Source organism: Etheostoma spectabile, chromosome 19 (assembly GCF_008692095.1).
Source record: "Etheostoma spectabile isolate EspeVRDwgs_2016 chromosome 19, UIUC_Espe_1.0, whole genome shotgun sequence".
NCBI lineage: Eukaryota > Metazoa > Chordata > Actinopteri > Perciformes > Percidae > Etheostoma > Etheostoma spectabile.
In genome coordinates this window covers 18,555,272-18,574,203 of record NC_045751.1, presented here as the reverse complement: position 1 = coordinate 18,574,203, position 18,932 = coordinate 18,555,272, and the positions used below count along the sequence as shown (strand labels likewise).

Here is an 18,932-nt window from a genome sequence, read left to right as displayed (position 1 = left end):
GTGTGTGTGTGTGTGTGTGTGTGTGTGTGTGTGTGTGTAGAGGCTTTAACAATGACTTTATAGTGAACCATAATTCCAGTTACTTCAATAAGTAGGCTTATACTTTTATGTACACTGATTTGTCAAAGTTATTCTAGACGTACCATAAAGAAAACACACAATATCATGAAGTATGATAAAGATGTAGCTTAAAATGTACGGATGTTTCGCCAAACACAAAGTATAGCTAGCTACTGTAGCCTACTTTGACAGTGAAAAACAAATCCAGAGACATTGCTCAACAGGAGTGGAAGTCAATGTTGTTTATGTCGTCGCATTTAAAATAACTCTTACCCCTTAAACGTTAAGCTTACATGACTCTCTGTCTCTTTCACTATGATGTCCGAATGAACATTTTCATTAAAGACTAATTAAACAATTAAACAGCAACTACCGCCTTCAAGATTCTCCTCGTCTTCCTGGTGGGGGAGTCCTACGTGGTGCTGCCTTCACATAACGTCGGAAATATCGCAATTCCAACTGGAGAGAGCTTGTTCCACGAGTCCTTGCACTCTTTAGTGATGACGTGATCACGGAATTTGAGGTTTCAGTAAGGTAGCGTGTGTTGTACAATAACAATGAACAAAAGTCGGTGTTATGATCGAATGAACTTTGTTAAATTATCTTAGCAATACACTCTGCATTCTATAAGCTATGTCTGTAGTAATTACTCACTTAGGCCCGCATGACATGTCAATATAAAGAAAGCAAACCCTATTCTGTATACTACTAATAATAACAATAACTGAAATTGTAATTATATTCAATACTCATGGTTTTTATACAGTAAACATACAGTACGCTATTTTTATATAATTTTTATATTTACTGTTTTTACTTTATTACATATTAGATTTGTAAATTTGTAAACTAATTTGTATTATATTTTAATATGTCCCTAACATTTTCGTCTTACTTTTTTCTTTTATGGAGCCTCTTGGCATGCTTGTAACCATGTTCACACGTTTGTAGGCTACTTCTTGAATTTTAGGGTTATCACTCACTTAGTCTCGACAGTGATGCGGAGTGAGGTCACTAACGTAATCCCGCATGACCTGAACGCAACGTGTGACGTTATAAAGGGAGCAAACCCTATTCAAAAAATAAATGAAATGAACATAAATCAGCAGCAATACAACATATATTTTCTAGATTTGTCATGCCGTGTTGTACTTGGGGTACATTCATTATGATTATATGATTAACAAATGCATGCATTCCCCATTCTACCATTGCAGCAGCTGGCTGCCTCTTGTTTGCCTACTGAAATAATAATTTAAAACAATTTCGAAATGTATGAGGTGTATATGAAGGCAGCACAAACCTGGAAGTGTGGACATGTATGAGGTTATAAAGAAATTATCATAATTAAGACGCATTAATATCGCAGAGCGGTGGTTAACCATCTGCTGGATTGTCATGGTGTGCAATGGTGCGTAAGGAGCGCACACAACAAGCGCGTACAGCCTGTGGTGTTGCTGTGCTCCTACCAATAGGCGGGACTGTGGCTCTGCAGTTGGACTGTGAGCTGCACAGCTGGAACGTGAGCATACGGCTGGCACGCGGTCCAGCTGCGCGCAGCTGCTTCTCGTACACAAACACACACACACACACACACACACACACACACACACACACACATCACATCCACAAGTTGCTTCCGAGCGCGCCACGAGATGACTTTTGCGCACTGCAGGGTAAATGTGCCGTAAAAGAATACCCGCAGAGCTCATTCAGAGAAACGCCGAAGAGAGATCCGAGTGCATATCTTCTGATGAGTTTTTGGGGTTTCCATCATCGGAGCCTGTCTCCCTCCGCAGGACCCTGGTGTTCCCACTCCGTGGCCAAACAGGCGTTTTAAGTGTGATGTAACGCTTTTCATATCAGCAGCTCACTCCACAACTGTTACTACTGTCGCTTCCTCTCCCAGAGCATGGGACCCTTCAAACTCTAAAGGTAAGAAATGTGTCATAACGTGCATATTAGTAAGCTGAGGCCAGACATTGTTACGCATGGCGGGTTTCAGATGTCTTTCTTTTCTCGTCTGCTCAGGCACTTATATTGTGAAGGAACCAGGGTAATGTGGCGTGCCTGTCTTTAAACTTAACTCCTTGATCATTTCATATATGTACCTACATTTACCTACTATCTACATGATTTTAAGTGTGTATTGTTGTATGCAACGATAGATTACAATCATGCAAGGACTTCTTGCACCATCAGCCACAGCAAAGTCAGAATTTCATGTTGACTCATTAGGGAGTCATGAGTGCGCTTTCTACTTTGTGTTGAAAAAAAAGTACCCAGAGCTGTTGTGCTCAGACTTGCAGAAGACAGAAGTTGCATCAAACATCTGTCCATTATATCTACTAGCAGAACCCATGGAAATGACGGGTCACTGCACTTATTTTCAGGAAAAGGCGCATGAGTAGAGGAGGATGGAGGAACGCCTGCCCCTAAAATTAGATTGAGGGAGGGGCAGGATCTTTATCTTGCTTGATTGGGATATGAATGATGGTAAACAAAAGCCTGCTGGCATGCAACATTATGGCTTGAGCCATCTGGGAAGAGGAAGGGGATGGAGATGGAAGTTATGTTGCTGAGGTAGCCATCAAATGGCACTGACACAGAGCCTTGGTAGCCCAGCTAATAAAGATGTGAGGAGATTTGGCCTTAACTGGAGAGTAAAACCCTGGGGGATTCACTCCCAGCTCACTGTGACTCAGCCGTGGCTGCTGAATTAAACAAGCGAGAGGTCAGACGTACCTCACTTCCTTTATTTCCCTTCACCCAGCCAACTCATTACCAGGCTGCAGCTGTCTGACTGCAGTGATTCAAGGTGATGTGATTTTCTCCCACCGCCCTCAAAGCAGCGGGGATTACGAGGCATCCTTAAATGCTGATTACTTTCTCTGCCATGTCTTTGCTTGTACTTCACCCCTGCCTTATCCACCCATGCTGTGATGTCAGAGCAGAGGGATTTGACTTGGAAGCTGCCTCTCTGAACATTTGGAAGTCTTAGCAGCTGTAGTTTTGCAGACGATCACATCCTTGTGGGAGGCGAAAAAGCCACACTTTTTCAGTGTTGCTGATCTGGCCGGAGCTGCATGCTGCTGATTAACCGCTCCTTTTTTAAATATTGGACAAGCTTGCATTGTGTGCTCTTGTTCATCCACATCATCTGATTAAGAGGATGCAAATGTGGCAGCCATCCACAGCAACCATCATATTAGTTTGTCCAAAGTCCATTTTATTAGGCCGTAGCTTATTTGGTTAGCAGTTACTTTAAAGTAACCTCTGATCTCATGTACCTAACAGGTGACGTAATACCTGAAAAAGAAAAAGAAATGATTACATGGATTAAATGTAGTTTCAGCATTGTGGTTAAATCAAGTAGACAACATTTTAAAAAAAACACTCCCGCATCTTAATCTCTCCTTTCTCTCCTCCGTTGCCGCATTGCAATTACTTCAGGCCTCTGGAGCGGTCACCCTTGATATTCAGCATCACTTCCAGTCACCTCCTCCACCTCAACCTGCAGCAGTGTTGCACTTATCATGAAAGCCAGCCATAATTGGATCCATTGTGCACGGCTGCTGCTTTATGCCAAAGAGACCAAAAACAACAAATTTGGGAGGAGAAGCATGGCAGAACAGAGTGACATAGTGAGGATGAGAACAAAACTCAATCAACACAGGAGAAGAAGCAAGCAAAAAAATAAAAAATAATTACAGAGAGTAGACAGGAGCTAAGCCAGACGTGTGTGCTTTATGTTTGCTCTCATTGGCGCGTACAGGCTAATGCACTTTCTGCCTCGGTCCGCTTTCTGCCTTCCATATCTCTTTTTTCATCATCTATTCCTCCACAGTCCCTGTGATACACTCCTAGTTACCTGGATCAGCCTTTCTCACCTTACCTGCTAGGTTGCATTCACATCCAGCATTAGATCAAGTGACAACAGGAAGGTACTCAATAACTGTACTTGAGTTTTTATTACACATTAGTATTTGTTTTTCAGCTCCTACTATGTGAGCCCCGTCTCTTTGCGTAATGTAGAGTTTTTCCTGCCTGCCTTTACAGCGTGTAACGTTTGACAGCCATTCACAATCATAATTAGATCTTGGTAAAAGCATGTTGCATCCTTATTGCTCACTGATGCTGATAAGATTTGCTCCTTAGGAATTGAAATTTGGTACTCAATGACGTGCCTTTTTCAATACTTGATACTGAGGAGGCAATTCGGTCTGTGCCTTAAAAGTATTAAATTCGGCACCCAGCCCTAATTGTTGGCAGTTTTTTTAAAAACTGATTTAAACACCAGAAAAGAGAATTTACAGACACGCAACATAGGCAGGGCTGGATCCTAAAACTAGGTTAATAAATTAGAGCTGCACAATATATTGTTTCTTTATCATCATTGGAATATCAACTCGTGCAATCAACACATCAAGAAAGGCTACATCATATCACAAACACAACTCCTACAAAGCTTTTTTTGTGTCAGTTGAAAGGGAATATGGATTGAAAACTGCACTTAAAAAATGTAGTTGTCATTTTGTTTTAGTGCTGCCTTTTACATTCAATTCCAAGTTCAATCGCTGTAAATTATTTCCTTTCATTTGTTTTAAATTCAACAAGCAATTTTTTGTATTTTAGCAGAATGCTGAAAGCAGCAGAACTGAAAACACTTTGATATTTGTTCATATATCGCGATGTACAGTATATATCGTTATCACGATATTCAAAGTTATCGCATGTCACATATATACCTCATATCATGCAGCCCTACAACAAATGATCTAATTGTGAGTGGATGTGACTTCTCTGAACGCAAACAGGTTCACTTTTAAACTTCCCCCAATGGTTGAGTCCAAAATAAATGGCCTAGTCATCTCTACTCTTTCTCTGTCCCTCGGTGGATCTTTCTGTTCCACAGTCACCTCTTCAGTTCCCATTAAAGGGCACAGACCCTGTACAATCTCAGCATGTCTATGCACCTCACCTTTAAAGGCATGGATAGAATGCAGACAAAAAAGAGTGGGAGAGAGGAGAGAGTGGAAGGGGAAGGTAGCTGTTGAGGGAAAGTGTTGGACCTAAAGAGCTATAAATCAAGCTGTGGCTGGAATTAAATCAGTCAGGGGGAAATACAGTAGTGGATCAGGCTGGTGGGAGGGTGGATCGAAACTCCGTTGCTGCTGTATCTAAGCTAGTGTAGTGATTACTTAAGGCAGTGAATTAGCAGTGATGGTGATTGCATGGCTGTGATTAGTTAAGGTTTCAGTTGACTGGCAGCATTCTGTGCCACAGGTGTTAGGCGTGCCTCACTTTCAGAAGGGGAATCCGATTTGGTTTTGAGAACGCCTGTGGTGTACTGCACCTGCAATCAAAAATGTGCATTCATTTCCTCACTTTTGTTCTCATCAGTCTGTTTGCAGTCTGTTATCTCCCACACTTTTTATCTGAATGTGCATGAAGAATGGTGCAGGAAACTGTGGTGTTTGTGGTAGGCGTATAGACTGGTTTGCTCAGGGATGCAAGCTGTTTTAGGGAGATAGACATAAACAAGAACCAGCTGAGGCCAACACTGTTAAAGAAAGCTTGCAGGGGTGATGAAGAGGCTACTAGCACACACACATAACATGAAACTAGTTCATGACTGCTGTTTAAAACCACTGTATAGCTCAACAAACACCACCATGACAGGAAGGAGGAAATGAAGCAAATAAACACGGCAAAGAACAAATTAGCCTCTAGAGATGTATAGTATGTGCCCTGCAAAACACACACACACACACACACACACACACACACACACACACACACACACACACACACACACACACACACACACACACTTCTGAGAAAAGCTGAATTATGAAAATGGAAGGATTCCAGCAGGTGCCTGAGCCCAACCAACGGCTGTTTTTTGGGTGGGTGTTTTGCTGCAGCTACCCTGTCTTAAACTCTGTGTGTCTGCATGAAGGGTGGGCCTTTTGTTGCTTCCGGGTAGTAGAACTCAAGCTTGCTATTAAAGAATTAGTTTAACATGTTGGGAAATGTGCTTATTCACAGTCTTGGTGAGAGTTAGGTGAGAAGATTGATACTACGCTCATGAAAAATCTAACCCAAGAAGTTACTGGTGCCAAGCCAAGCATTGTTTAGCACTTTTGGATCCATTAACCATACCATGTTATCTGGTATAGAGGTGTTGGCAGGTTTGTCTTTATGCTAAGCTAACTGGCTGCTGGCTTTAGCTACATATTTACAGTAAATGCATGAGAGTGTATATATCTTCTCAGCTAACTCTAGACAAGAAAGTACATTTTGCTGTATTGTAAAATATCAGTCTTTAAGGCTTAAAACAGCTAGCATAGCCCAGGTCAAAGGAAAGATTATCTGCTAACCACAAAAATAAATAAAGCTAACTGGCTGCTGGCTTTACATATTTACTGAACAGGCATGGGAATGATATCCTAGCTTCTATCCTATCATCTAGCTCACTGCAAGAATGCAAATAATCGTATTTCACCAAATGTCAAACTATTGCTTTAATTTGTGGAATTCATACAATTTCCCATAAATCATAAGTTTTTATCCTGCCTTAATCTGATATCTAGTAAATGCATTCTTCTTGCAACATACAACAATTTCAGATTGCTGTACAGTCATTACATGGAATATGTTTGCCCCAGATGAAACACTCTGTAACAACAGGAAGTGATGTTCCTGACATCAGCATTGCAGAAAAGCAGAAAATGACTCCTGACCTTTGCATGTTGTGAAATTATTCGACAGTTGGCAGAAGCCACCTGGCCATTCACTGTGAGAAAGAGACTCTAATGTCTATTGCAAAGCATGATGTATCATGTTGTTCTTTTACACAATGTGCCGTGGGGCCTCAGCATTCAGTCATCACACGGCGAGATGGAAGTATATCTATGTCAGGGAGATAAATGACAAAAAGAACATTTAATATAGAGAGAAAAAAATGTGTAAGCAAAAACTCTACCTAGTAGTAATGTAGTCAGTTACATGACACTGTTAGTAGCACGTTAAAGAAAAAAAGGGTGGCCACGCAGAAATATACTCGCCACATTTCACACGCAGACCAACACACCCTTCCGGTATTTGTTATGAAGCAAACTTTCACATCTGGTAAAAGGACAAAAGTTTGAGCAGGAAGGCTCAAAACAAAGCAGTAAAGGCAATGTGACACACTGATACAGAAGGGGATGGGGGGACACATGCAATGCCCTTTCTGTCTCACACATGACACTTTTCATTTGAAGTCAGAAAGTTGAGATCTGAGATATAAGAGTGTTCCAGATGTGGAACAGGATGTGTGACTTTGTGAGGACATAATAAAAAATTACACTCTAGCAGCTGCTATAACCAGGCAACACATTGTGAAATATGCATATTTTTCTCTTTTTTTTAAGAGTATGAAAAATTGCTGCTTCCCTCCTTCACATATATAATTAGCTTTTGAGAGAGATTCAAGTTGCATTTTTTCTTCCTCCCATGTTTTCCATCATGACTCTCCCTCCCTATTTGATATTTTGCCCTCTTCAGCCAACAATCTCTTTCCATGTTTGACTGGGCTGAAGAGAGGTTGAGCACACTCTCTTCCTGCCTCCCTTTATCTCCCATTCCTCCTCTCCTGCCTCCGTGTCATCCAACCCCCCCTCCGTCCCCAAGGAGGAACTGTAGCTGCTAATCTCAGTTCGCAGCCGGTGCGCCCCCACCGATGTGGCATTCAGTGTGTCCAGGGAAAGGGAAACGTTTCCCTTCCTGCTCTCAGTACCCTGCAGTCTGTAAATAGAGCCTGTCAACAGCGGCTCTGTAGGCCCCTCTGGAGAACTAAATCTGTCCCATCATGCAGCCTTGCTACAACTTCCTGAAACAAACTAGGGGGTGTTAGGCAAGAGAAATGGGTGGTGTGTGTATAACATGAAGAAGTGGTATGTACAATGCCGTTTTTCAGTCTTGTATTTTCATCCAATTAGATAAAGCTTTAAAATACAGATTACTGGCTCTCACTTTCCAAACTTTAGTTAAAGTTACAGTAAATACATGATCCCATTCATTTGAGACATACGATTTTTTTTGGGGTTACCACATATAAACAAGTGAATCTTCCACTACCAAACCGTAAAACTACATTTACACTGTGCCACCACGATGGGCTTATTCTAAGGCTAAAGCGTTTCTATTTGTGGCATATGATGAAAGGACGTTTCTAAGTACGTAACATACTTCAATTACATCCTTAAACTTAAACAAACACAGTTTAAACAATTTAACCTTAATCATGATAGTATTCTGAACCTTACAAAATAGTTTTGTTTCAATCCAGGTTTAACATTAACCTTGTGTTTCACCAGGAGCACTAGTAAGGAAATACAAAAAAACTGGAGAATACGTGTCCCTTGAAACATAACTGAAAACACAATTTGATGTATTGGAATGTAATTGTTAGGGAAATGGTTACATTTTAAAGGTCTTTACAAGACTTGTAGCTCTGTCAACACTGTGCATGGGCCCAGTGGTGCAGTGGTGATCAGTGCACGTCTGCATGCCAACACGCTAACAGCAACAATGCTATCATGCTGACGTTTAGTAGGTAATGTATTTGTCATGTTCACGATCTTTTTTCAGTGTGTATTTTGTAGGTTTTTGGTTATAAACCAAAGGATTGGATACGTAGTCATGACCTGATGGTGACTCTCGATGAAAAAGTGCACCACGTTAGTTGTGTGGCTAAAATGCTGAAGATAGAACCTTTTACCATGTTTGTGTGTAAGGCAGAATGAACAGTCTTATAGCAGTCCTTATAGCCAATCAGAGTGAGTAACTGCATCCACATCTTTTACCTCAGGACCATTATCCATGAAAACATCAATCAAACTTGTTTTACCCAAATGCCAGTAGGGAGGGAATGAAACTGAATCAAAGGCTGTATGGAGACTGTGCATCAGCTCTGCGTATTACTAGCATGGAAATGAGCCCATTATGGGAATATCAATAGCAGGATGGATCTCATTATCTGTGCGTCTGTCAATGTCTGATCATCAATCAGTGCGTGTGTCAATTCCGAGGCATAAAAAGATGTTGAAGATTTATGCAGCCAGTTTCCTTCAAATGTGTGGGCTTTGTAAGAAGGTATACTTAGTATGCCTTATGTGGTTTTGGCAGAGACAATTAATCTATAAACAACCTAATTTACTCCATTACATAGAAAATACAGTATATACTCACTTTACACAAGCATTTAGGAACAGATCTACATTCATATTGTATTTTACTTTTTACAAGTGAAAAAATGTGTGGCTGTGCCACAGGTCAGCCCTATCTAGAAATACCGTTCCCATACAAAATAACTGCATTCTCCGTTATGTTTAGAGGGAAACATAGTTTGTTCCGGATTTCATTTTATACATCACACATTTTATTTCAAGTAGTTGTAAAAGTAGTGTAAATTCACAGAATGTCTAAAACACCAACTGTTTTCGCAATGTGTGCCAGCCATTGGAAAATACGTTTCCCTTGAACCAATTGAGAAACCATTCAGAATGGAGTTTCATTGTATGGGAATGTCCTTTTTTAGGAGACAAGATTGCACAGGTATTGTGAAGTCTTCATGTTGTTTTATGGCTATAAAAGGGTGAATATGAAGGACGGCAGTGAGAAGGTGTCTTTCCTTGTCAAGCCGGAGGATCTGACATTTTCAGTGCCCACAAAACCAGCAGCACACTACAGATTCCGCATTGCCAGGATTGACCAGGCACCCTTCAGCTTCCCTTTATCCCCGCTGCGCCCCAACCCACCTCTAATCTGCCTGATCGATGGCCCTGGATCAACGTCACCTGGCAACCAAGAATGACACCAAAAGCTCTCACAGCGTGTGCAACCTAAAAATCAGTTTACCGTTTTACGGTAATAGAAACATGATCAGATATCATGTGGGGAAAATACTTGAAGAATTGCAGAAAAGGCAGAAGGGGGAGGCTGTTAAGGATAAATCAGTCTCTGAATCCTCCTCAAAGCACAGAGAGTGATGTTCTCTGGGTTGCGACAAAGAGCTCTTGTCAGCGGGATGATGAATGGATAGTAAGACGGTATCATCATCAAGACGGGCACAGCCTGTGCCGCAGTGCCAGAATAGACTCCGTTAAAAGCAGGTTCACCCTTTGCACAGGTGGCACTGCAACCCATCCAACCCATGTCCTTGCATCTGCAGCTCTTGAGGACAGACTGTTCTAAACTGAGATGCAAAAAATGCACAAGCGAAAACAAGGAATTCATTTCAGCAAAGATCTGGATGGGTTTTATTAAAAATGGCTATTGTTGGGTGGCCATAATACACTCCAGGGCCCCTTACCTTCTTATTATATTCATGACATGTGAGCAGTGGTGTCTGTTTTTTTAATTTTTGTTGGCCAGATGTCACAGGTCTGGGTGGGTTTTTTCTTTGAGGTCTCCGACATACAACAACACTGCTTTATGGCTCAGAGACGTATTTCCTGTGGTGACCTTAGCACCCTCACAAGAACTTTCATGTCTATCCATAGCTACAAATATGTAGCTATGGATAGACATGAAAGTATATACGATATACATACGGTATATATGATGTTTTTTGATCATCAAAACAAAACATGCAAGAATTGAACTGAACTGAAATTCCCCTTTCAGTGCCATGGATATAGAGCCACTCAGCCAGCCATGGCAAAACACCTATTTATGAACTTCAATATCCAATAGAAAATAATCTCAAAATGAAATAGCTCAACCTGGTATCAACATGAAACACAGCGTTTTCAAGCCGGAGAGCGGAGTTCACTGTGTTGCAAAAACAAAATACTTTCACCCAGGAAACCACACAACGCTCACTTTTTCTGGCTTAACTCCTCTACCACGGCCCCTAAAAGGACCGTCATCTGGCATTGCTGTACCCGACTCACAGTCACCTGTTAGCAGCTAAACAACTGCCGCTGGTAGCCGGCGTCCCGGGACTTTGTAGCAGCTAAATACAAAGCAGCATCTGCTGCTCAGATTTTATTGTTCTATGGCACTATAGACTGTTACTGTAACACACTTTACTTATAGCCTGTGGTCTGTTGGTGAAGTAGCATTGATCACTTTGAGGGGGGAAAAATAATAATAATAATAATAATTAAACAAAGGCAGGGTAGACCAGAAAGGGGAAAATCCCACGCATCCCCCTGGAAAATCACACCATATAAATAATTGTATATATAAAAGCACATCATTTTGATTCTGGTCCTCCTGCAGTCTGTCATTTCTTTACACTTTCTCTTTCCATGATCTGACCCCGTTCTTTATAAAAGGCACAGAGTTGAGGTTCTGTACTTCCCTCTTTCCTCATCATTTCACTCTCGCTCTATGACTGATGGTTGAAGCTTTATGGGTATACTTCCCTCTCTTTCTCTATCTTCTCTTTTCCCTCTATTCCTGCAGAAATGTGCGAATGTGTGTAGCTGAGACAGCTCGTGAAGCCTGTAATTGAGTGTGTCCGCCCACCGCGTTGCAGCAGAGACAGCGCAGGGGAAGGCTTCATTGTGTCAGGCACAATGGATACATACACATACTCATCACACTCTGCCACAGAACCACAACATTAAAAAGCCATTAGTTGATCTAGCAGCGTGCTATGTTGTAGATTATGCAGCCTAACTTTGTCACTCAAGCATAACCTCAGCGTTACCTTCACGCTCATCAGCAACACACCAAAATATCCAGAGGCTTCTTTTCTCCTATTTTACACCATGATCAAGCAGCAACCAATATATGAGATAGGATTAGTGTACAGTATTTGACTGCTTCAGACTCAATATACTCATCCAGGATTATAAACTAAATTGATTCCCTCAGGTTACTTCTACTTCTCTAGGTAAAAACATGTATTTTGTGCATTCTTGTAGGGGTGTGTGTATGTGTATTTACTAGGCAGTAAAATGAGGTTGCCATGGTTCCCTGCTGCAAGGACTTATTCAATCAACGAGAAAACTACAAGTACGCATTTCTTTCTTAATTTATTTCCGCAACACATGAATCACACAATGCCATCATGTTTGTCAAAATAATTGACTATTATAAGACTTCAATACTTTGCTTGCAGTGTGTTGTGGTTGTACACAACAAACTGCATTGGAGCCTGTCAAAGACAGGTCATAAATTACAGTATTCTTTTTATTGTCTGTGGCTTTTTATAAGTTTTTCTTTAACATGCCACATTGAACTCAAAGCAGGCTAAACTGTCTACATATTCTGCAATCAATATTATGTTATTTGTATTCTAAATTTGCATCAGTGCAACATGTTAACCATCCAACACATTCTCACTCCCAACTCGCACATATGGCTGCATGATCAGGACCGCAACTAAACTACTTGGTTAGCTTTAGGCAAATATACTTGATTAGTTTACACAACTAACCTACTTGGTTAGCTGGTTAGTTTACGCAACTAATCTACTTGGTTAACTTTAAGGAACTAAAAAATTTGGTTAGTTTACGTAACTAAACTAATTGGTTAGTTTACTAACTAAACTACTTGGTTAGTTTACGTAACTAAACTAATTGGTTAGTTTACTAACTAAACTACTTGGTTAGTTTACGTAACTAAACTAATAGGTTAGTTTAGTAACTAAACTACTTGGTTAGTTTACGTAAATAAACTACTTGGTTAGTTTACTAACTAAACTACTTGGTTAGTTTACGTAAATAAACTACTTGGTTAGTTTACTAACTAAACTACTTGGTTAATTTATGTAACTAAACTACTTGGTTAGCTTTAGGCAACTAAACTACTTGGTTAGTTTACGCAACTAAAATACTTGGTTACTTCTAGGCAACTAAACTATTTCGTTCACTCTAGGCAACTAAACTACTTAGGTTCAGGCAACTAAACTTATTGGTTAGGTTCAGGCAACTAAACTTATTGGTTAGGTTCAGGCAACTTAAGTACTTGAATAGGTTTAGACAAATAATCTACTTGGTTAGCTTTAGGCAACTAAACGTCTTGGTTAGATTTAGACAAATCAACTTAGATCTAGGAAAATCCCCTACGTACTAATGTTAAGTAACTTAAGATGCGTTTGCAAGTTTGAATATATCAACGTTGTCGTTTGGTCTCACATGGTATACAAACAAAAGTCTCCTTGGTGAAAGTCCTTGTTACTAACTGATCTGGACTGGAAATGAACCGATTTGTTTTGAACCTATCCCCTGACCAATGGGCTTTCCTGGCCTTAACCATTTGAGGTCAATGCTTAACCTAAACCATCTTTGCAAAAGCGTAAAACAAATGGGCTTTCCGGTACGGATTGAGCAGTAACTGTCCACCCCGACCTCCCTCCTACCCAGACTTTTTTGCTGTTTATACAATGTCACCTGACTTCATCCTTAGAGGCACTTCCAGGCTAGGTATTGATTCTCAATACTTGAGTGCTGACCAAAATGTATCTGCAGTTTTAATTATTAAAAGGTGTACCGAGTTAGCATTGAACGCAAATTTTTAATAAAATATTTCCTGATAAGTCATATCTTACATTGATACAAGTCATAACTTCTTCAAATGTATGCTGTATGGATACTTGCGTTCAAATACGAGAGCCACAATGTATTGTATCTGTAATCACTTCTCAGTCATGATGAGACATTTAAACTCTCCGCTGACATCTGGACCAATTATATTGTGCTCCTTCAAGTAGAACATGTTTCAGTCAGTGTTGTAATGTAACAAAGTACAAATACTTTGTCACTGTACTTAAGTAGAATTTTCACGTATCTGTACTTTACTTCGTTATTTATATTTTCGGAAACTTTTACTTTCACTCCACTACATTTCCTAAATAAAATGAATACTTTTACTCACCTACTGTACATTTCCCCTTAGTTCAAGCATCTTAGTTAAAAACACACACACACACACACATACACCCACACACACACACACACACACACACACACACACACACACACACACACATGCACACACACACGCACACATACACACAAGCCAGGGGCTGATAACACGTACAATAAAACGTGTGACTGTGCAATTACTGTAAATTTATTTTACTGTTTAATATTTATTCTCTTTAATTATATTTATTAGTGTGTGTTAATGTGTTTCTTTTACTTTTTACTTATGCCTTGCTGCCGCAACAGTGTGAATTTCCCCACCGTGGTATAAATAAAGGGTTTTGAATCTTTGAAAGTCAAAGTTAAAGTTAAAGTTAGTTATGAGTTTGACATAATGCCTGTTTGTTGCCAAGTGGTAAAAAAAAATAAAAAATAAAAATAAAAACATAGGCCAAAATTAAAGAAGAAGAGGAGGAAACATAATTATTGATAGTGTTGCGGAAGCGCCTGCTGCAGGCTCTGCCGCCATGGTAACAGATGATGACCACCCCAATGACAGTGGTGATGAAGATAATGTAACACACTTTTTGCCATGAAGTCCATAATCAAAGCTTTTTATTACTTTTAATTTTACTTCTAATACTTAAGTACATTTAATATCAGACATTTACTTTTGATACGTAAGTACAGTAAATATACTAAGACTTTTACTCAAGTAATATTCTAAAAGATGACTTTGACTTCTACCAAAGTAATTTTCTAGTAAGATACTTACTTAGTTTTTAGTATTGCTTTCAAGTACTTGTTTCAGTGCAGGATTGCAGATTGACACCTTGAATTTGTTGGGTCAAATTAAACCTTCATATCAGTTAATGGCTGGCATTGACTGGGAGATATCCCCATTAAATTCACCAGTTGTAACTGTTGTGTAAACACTCACTGGCTATATCTCTGCAGTGTGAAGTAAGATGCAAAAAACCGACCACACAACTATTCCAAACCCGCAGCAACTATGAATTTAATTTTCTCTTCCTGAGCTTCACACAGCAATTACTCTCTTTTGCCCGCCTTTGATCCCTTCTTTTCATCTTCTTTTGTGTTCAGTGAGAAGGCACTAGCGTCAAACCAGAGAGAGAGAAACGAGGGGCAAAGCACAGAGGAAAGGAAAGATGGAGTCCATATTATCGGAGCAGTCGGCCGCGGTGGACGAGCTGGTGGAAGCGAGCATCCAAGCCTTCGGTTGGTCATTTTAACACGGTTTCTTTGAAATAGATAATTGCATTTATTTCAAAGCGAGTCATTAAAAAGAAGAATTGTTGCATTGTGTTTTTATGTAAATCATTTGGAATATATGTCTTCTGTAGAAATGTTTGCTAGTGGTCAGACAACAACTCACACTGGCTATCAAAAATAGATACACACTAATTGATATCATGTGAGGATGAGTGACAACCTATTTTCTTCTTATAGATGAGAGTGGCACTTTGAAGGATGCTTCCTTGGTCCGCATGTTTCTCATGATGCACCCTTGGTATATCCCTTCAACCGACTTGGCTAAGAAGCTAGTGCTCAAGTATCCTTCACCCTTGTTTTCTGCTACCTCAGACATGTAGTCTTTGGTGTTCGTCTACAATATTACTCTGACTGAAAAATGGGCTCAATGCCAGTTCTGTTGTTGTTGTTTATCTTTGTTGTTCTCCTAAGTCTGTTATATTTGAATGGGATTTAAAAGAGTTTATTATAGTCTGAAAAGGGGAATTTGCAGCAAAGTTACACCTTAACTTTTAGATAAGATCTCAAGAGGAAAGCAGCACTGCTGAGCGCCGAACAAGAATATGCCACCTGGTCAAGTAATAAACTTATTTATTCTTTTACCTCTTCTGGTGCAATTCCTCTCTGAACTTTGGTTTGCTGATTTATTTATGGGTTTGTGAGTTTACAGCTAAGTATTGACAGTAACTCCACGTCATACAGAAATTTTGCAACTTGTATAACTAAGTCACTTTTGATCATCATGTAAACCAACTAAATCTAGGTCTTAAACTCAGTGTCACATTATTGTGTAGATGTGAACAAGTCTATGTCCCTTGCACAATTTTTCATCCTTTTCATCTCTTTGTTGTGCCTTCCAGGTACTGGATCTCTGAGTTTCCAGCAGAGTTCAATCTGAGCCCAGAGCTGGCCGACCAGATCAAAGACTTTAAAGACCTCTTGACCACCGAGGGCAACGAGAGCCAGAGTCGGCTCATTGACCTCGACAGTGTGTGAGTGAATTGGCTGCTGAAAGCTATGCCATGTTGTTGACAGTGTGAATGAATGTCTCTGTCTTGGGTGTTTATGTCAGCGTGCGCTTTTATTGCCTGTGTTCTAAGAATGCAGGGTCAATGACCTCTTATTCCAATAAAAGCCATTTCTGTGTGACCTTAACTTCCCTTTAGTGTCCCACAAGAACACTAAAGGAGCACATTTGAGACTTTTCCATTCTAGAAATAAATTCTACATGTGTTGAAAAAGTTTGATAGTTTTTATTAGGGCTTGGGGATATGGAGAAAATCAAGTGTCACATTATCTCAATATTGAAACAATATTGTGGGGTTAACTATTGGTGCTTTACACAATGACATTTTTGTTATCCACGCAGAGCTTTCGCCTTAGCCTACGTAAGTGGCCTGAGGTTTATCCTTGTGCGTTGGTGTGCACGTCAATCTCTTTAAGAAAATAGCAGGGCCTGCCTGTGTGTATGTGTAGGGAGTGTGTGGTAGAGCAAGGAAGAGAGTGACGCGAATAGCTTCAGAGCTAGAGGTCAAGTGAGAGAAACAAAGTTTCTCCCCTGTGCTTTATGACCACGGTGGGAAATCTGTAGCAGGAAAATTTAACCCTCTCCTTGATTTTATGTTGTTTACGGAGAAGGAGAACCAGGAATTAAGTAGGGGGAAATGCAACGCTACCAAGCCATGGCCGAGCGACGTGCGTTGCAGAGAGGTGCACTTCAGGCTACGGCGTAGGGTCCATATCTACTTGTACAAACGTATGTAGCCACAATGTAGATTTAACGCAGAAGCATTAATCCCTCTTAAGTGTGCAAAGGCAAATAATAAAAAAGCTAGAACAGCCTCGTAAGTTTAGAAAATTACATCACTTTACCATAATGCAGCCAGTAAAACCAGGAAAGGAGGACACTTATGCCATATAACGATATCCAAAATCTAAGACGATATCTAATCTTGTATTATGATGTCAATATAATATTAAAACATTGCAAAAGACCTAAGGAGAGAATTCTTTCATTAAATATTCTTTCTCGTCCCTCTCAGGCCATCATATAAATGGAAACGGCAGGTAACTCAGCGTGTCCCATCAGTGTCCAAAAAGAGGAAGATGTCCCTGCTGTTTGACCACCTTGATTCCTGTGAACTGGCTGAACACCTGACCTACCTGGAGTACAAATCCTTCTGCAAGATCCTGGTCAGTTTGCCCACAATCTAATGTAATGTTTCCAACTTCTTTGAATGTTCTAGTAATTCCACCTGCTGCTGGCTTGATAGTTGCTTAGCAATTGCGTTTCAAATCCACTTTAAGTGGTAGTAATTATATTTGTTTCCTGGAAACATTTTGCTCTTGAGTGTTATTTTGGGAAGCAAAGGCAATGACTGGGTGTGTGCTGATTTAAATGGAGGATGATAATTTATTCAAGTGTGATGGTGCTGGTGGCAAGATGAGGGCAGTGGGAGTGATTTGTCTTGGCTTTGTCTTTGTTTCTCTTCTAAAGATATTCTGGCTCAATAAAAAACAAAATCAGCCATGGGAAATATAAACATATAGCAGCATTGGTGCAGTCTATAATGATACTCTTCTGCATTTAGACTACTGTAGGTGAAAGCAAATCTGTCTTCTTTTATATTTCCCAGAATAAAGATGGGCTATAAATCAGCCAGTTGACTGCTTTGTTATCCACATTGCTGCCATCAAGGACTAGTTCAACAATTTGGTAAATACACTTCCATAGGTAATTCCTCTGGACAGAACCAATAAATAGTAAGGCACAAAACTCCCTGTAAAACAGTAAATTCTTGGTTTTACACGTTCATGTCTTTACAGATTAAACAAACAAAACATATTGTGTTAATTAGTGAACTTTAGAAGTGCTGGATGGTGACTTTTGTTACCTTAGTATAGAGCCAGGCTAGCTGTTTTACCCTTTCCAGTCTTCATGCTAAACTAACCAGCTGTTACCTCCAGCTGCATATTTACCATACAGACATGAAAGTGGTATCATCTATGTGTTGTCAGGAAAGCGGATAAGCATATATCCCAATGAAAGGGGCATTTCAGCACTTCAGTGTTGCACTTTTATAAAGTTGGGGGATATATAGGAGACAACTTAAACAAATAATTGTCAAACTCAAGCAGCAGAACCTGGGATATGAGTTTTGTCTCAAGTGTGGGTCAATCCCAAAAACACTGGATGCCAAATTACTAAAAAAAGTAAATAGTGTTTTTTGTGATTGACCTTTTACAACAACATTTCTGTGGATGGTTTTAAGGAAGTATGTTTTATAAATTTGATTTAAATATATGAAACAAAATGTGTAATGCTTTTCCCTGCTTTTAGTTTCAGGACTACCATAGCTTTGTGATGCATGGCTGCACAGTGGACAACCCCATCCTGGAGCGTTTCATCACGCTTTTCAACAGCGTCTCCCAGTGGATCCAGCTGATGGTGCTCAGCAAGCCCACCGCCCCGCAGAGAGCCGCCGTCATCTCCCACTTCATCAGAGTGGCACAGGTTTGTCTGCAGGGCCCTTTAAGGCTGTTTACTGCCGAGGTTTTAAGACAGAGATAGCGGGGGGTGTGGGCTTCAGGGTGCACATAGAAGCAGACAGACTGCCTGGAGCCACAGAGAAGAGGGAGAAAGTTGTAGAAAGGTGAATTAGAGATGTGATGGGGAGAGAAGAGGGAAATGTCACACACCCACACACAAACACACACACACACACACACGCA

General features: G+C 40.2%; 2 protein-coding genes and 1 long non-coding RNA gene across 4 annotated transcripts in view; 1 reads left to right on the top strand and 2 right to left on the bottom strand.

Annotated features, from left to right (window-relative positions):
* alpk1 (alpha-kinase 1) overlaps window positions 1-517 on the bottom strand; it is a 9,017-nt gene extending 8,500 nt beyond the window's left edge. The window contains exon 1 of the mRNA XM_032544770.1: window positions 334-517. The gene's annotated coding sequence lies outside the window, so the exon portion shown is untranslated. The remainder of the gene's footprint in view (window positions 1-333) is intronic.
* A 1,142-nt stretch (window positions 518-1,659) lies between these two features.
* The window catches only part of LOC116707140 (RAS guanyl-releasing protein 2), a 46,741-nt gene continuing 29,468 nt past the window's right edge, over window positions 1,660-18,932 (top strand). For both annotated transcript variants that reach the window (XM_032544357.1, XM_032544355.1), the window contains exons 1-7: window positions 1,660-1,995; window positions 15,033-15,167; window positions 15,399-15,501; window positions 15,722-15,778; window positions 16,061-16,192; window positions 17,243-17,393; window positions 18,541-18,714. In XM_032544357.1, coding sequence (XP_032400248.1) covers window positions 15,098-15,167; window positions 15,399-15,501; window positions 15,722-15,778; window positions 16,061-16,192; window positions 17,243-17,393; window positions 18,541-18,714 — 687 coding nt within the window. In that variant the 5' untranslated portion in view covers window positions 1,660-1,995; window positions 15,033-15,097. The remainder of the gene's footprint in view (window positions 1,996-15,032; window positions 15,168-15,398; window positions 15,502-15,721; window positions 15,779-16,060; window positions 16,193-17,242; window positions 17,394-18,540; window positions 18,715-18,932) is intronic.
* The window catches only part of LOC116707142 (uncharacterized), a 10,262-nt gene continuing 9,842 nt past the window's right edge, over window positions 18,513-18,932 (bottom strand). Inside the window, exon 3 of the long non-coding RNA XR_004336409.1 lies at window positions 18,513-18,523. This is a non-coding gene — a long non-coding RNA (uncharacterized LOC116707142). The remainder of the gene's footprint in view (window positions 18,524-18,932) is intronic.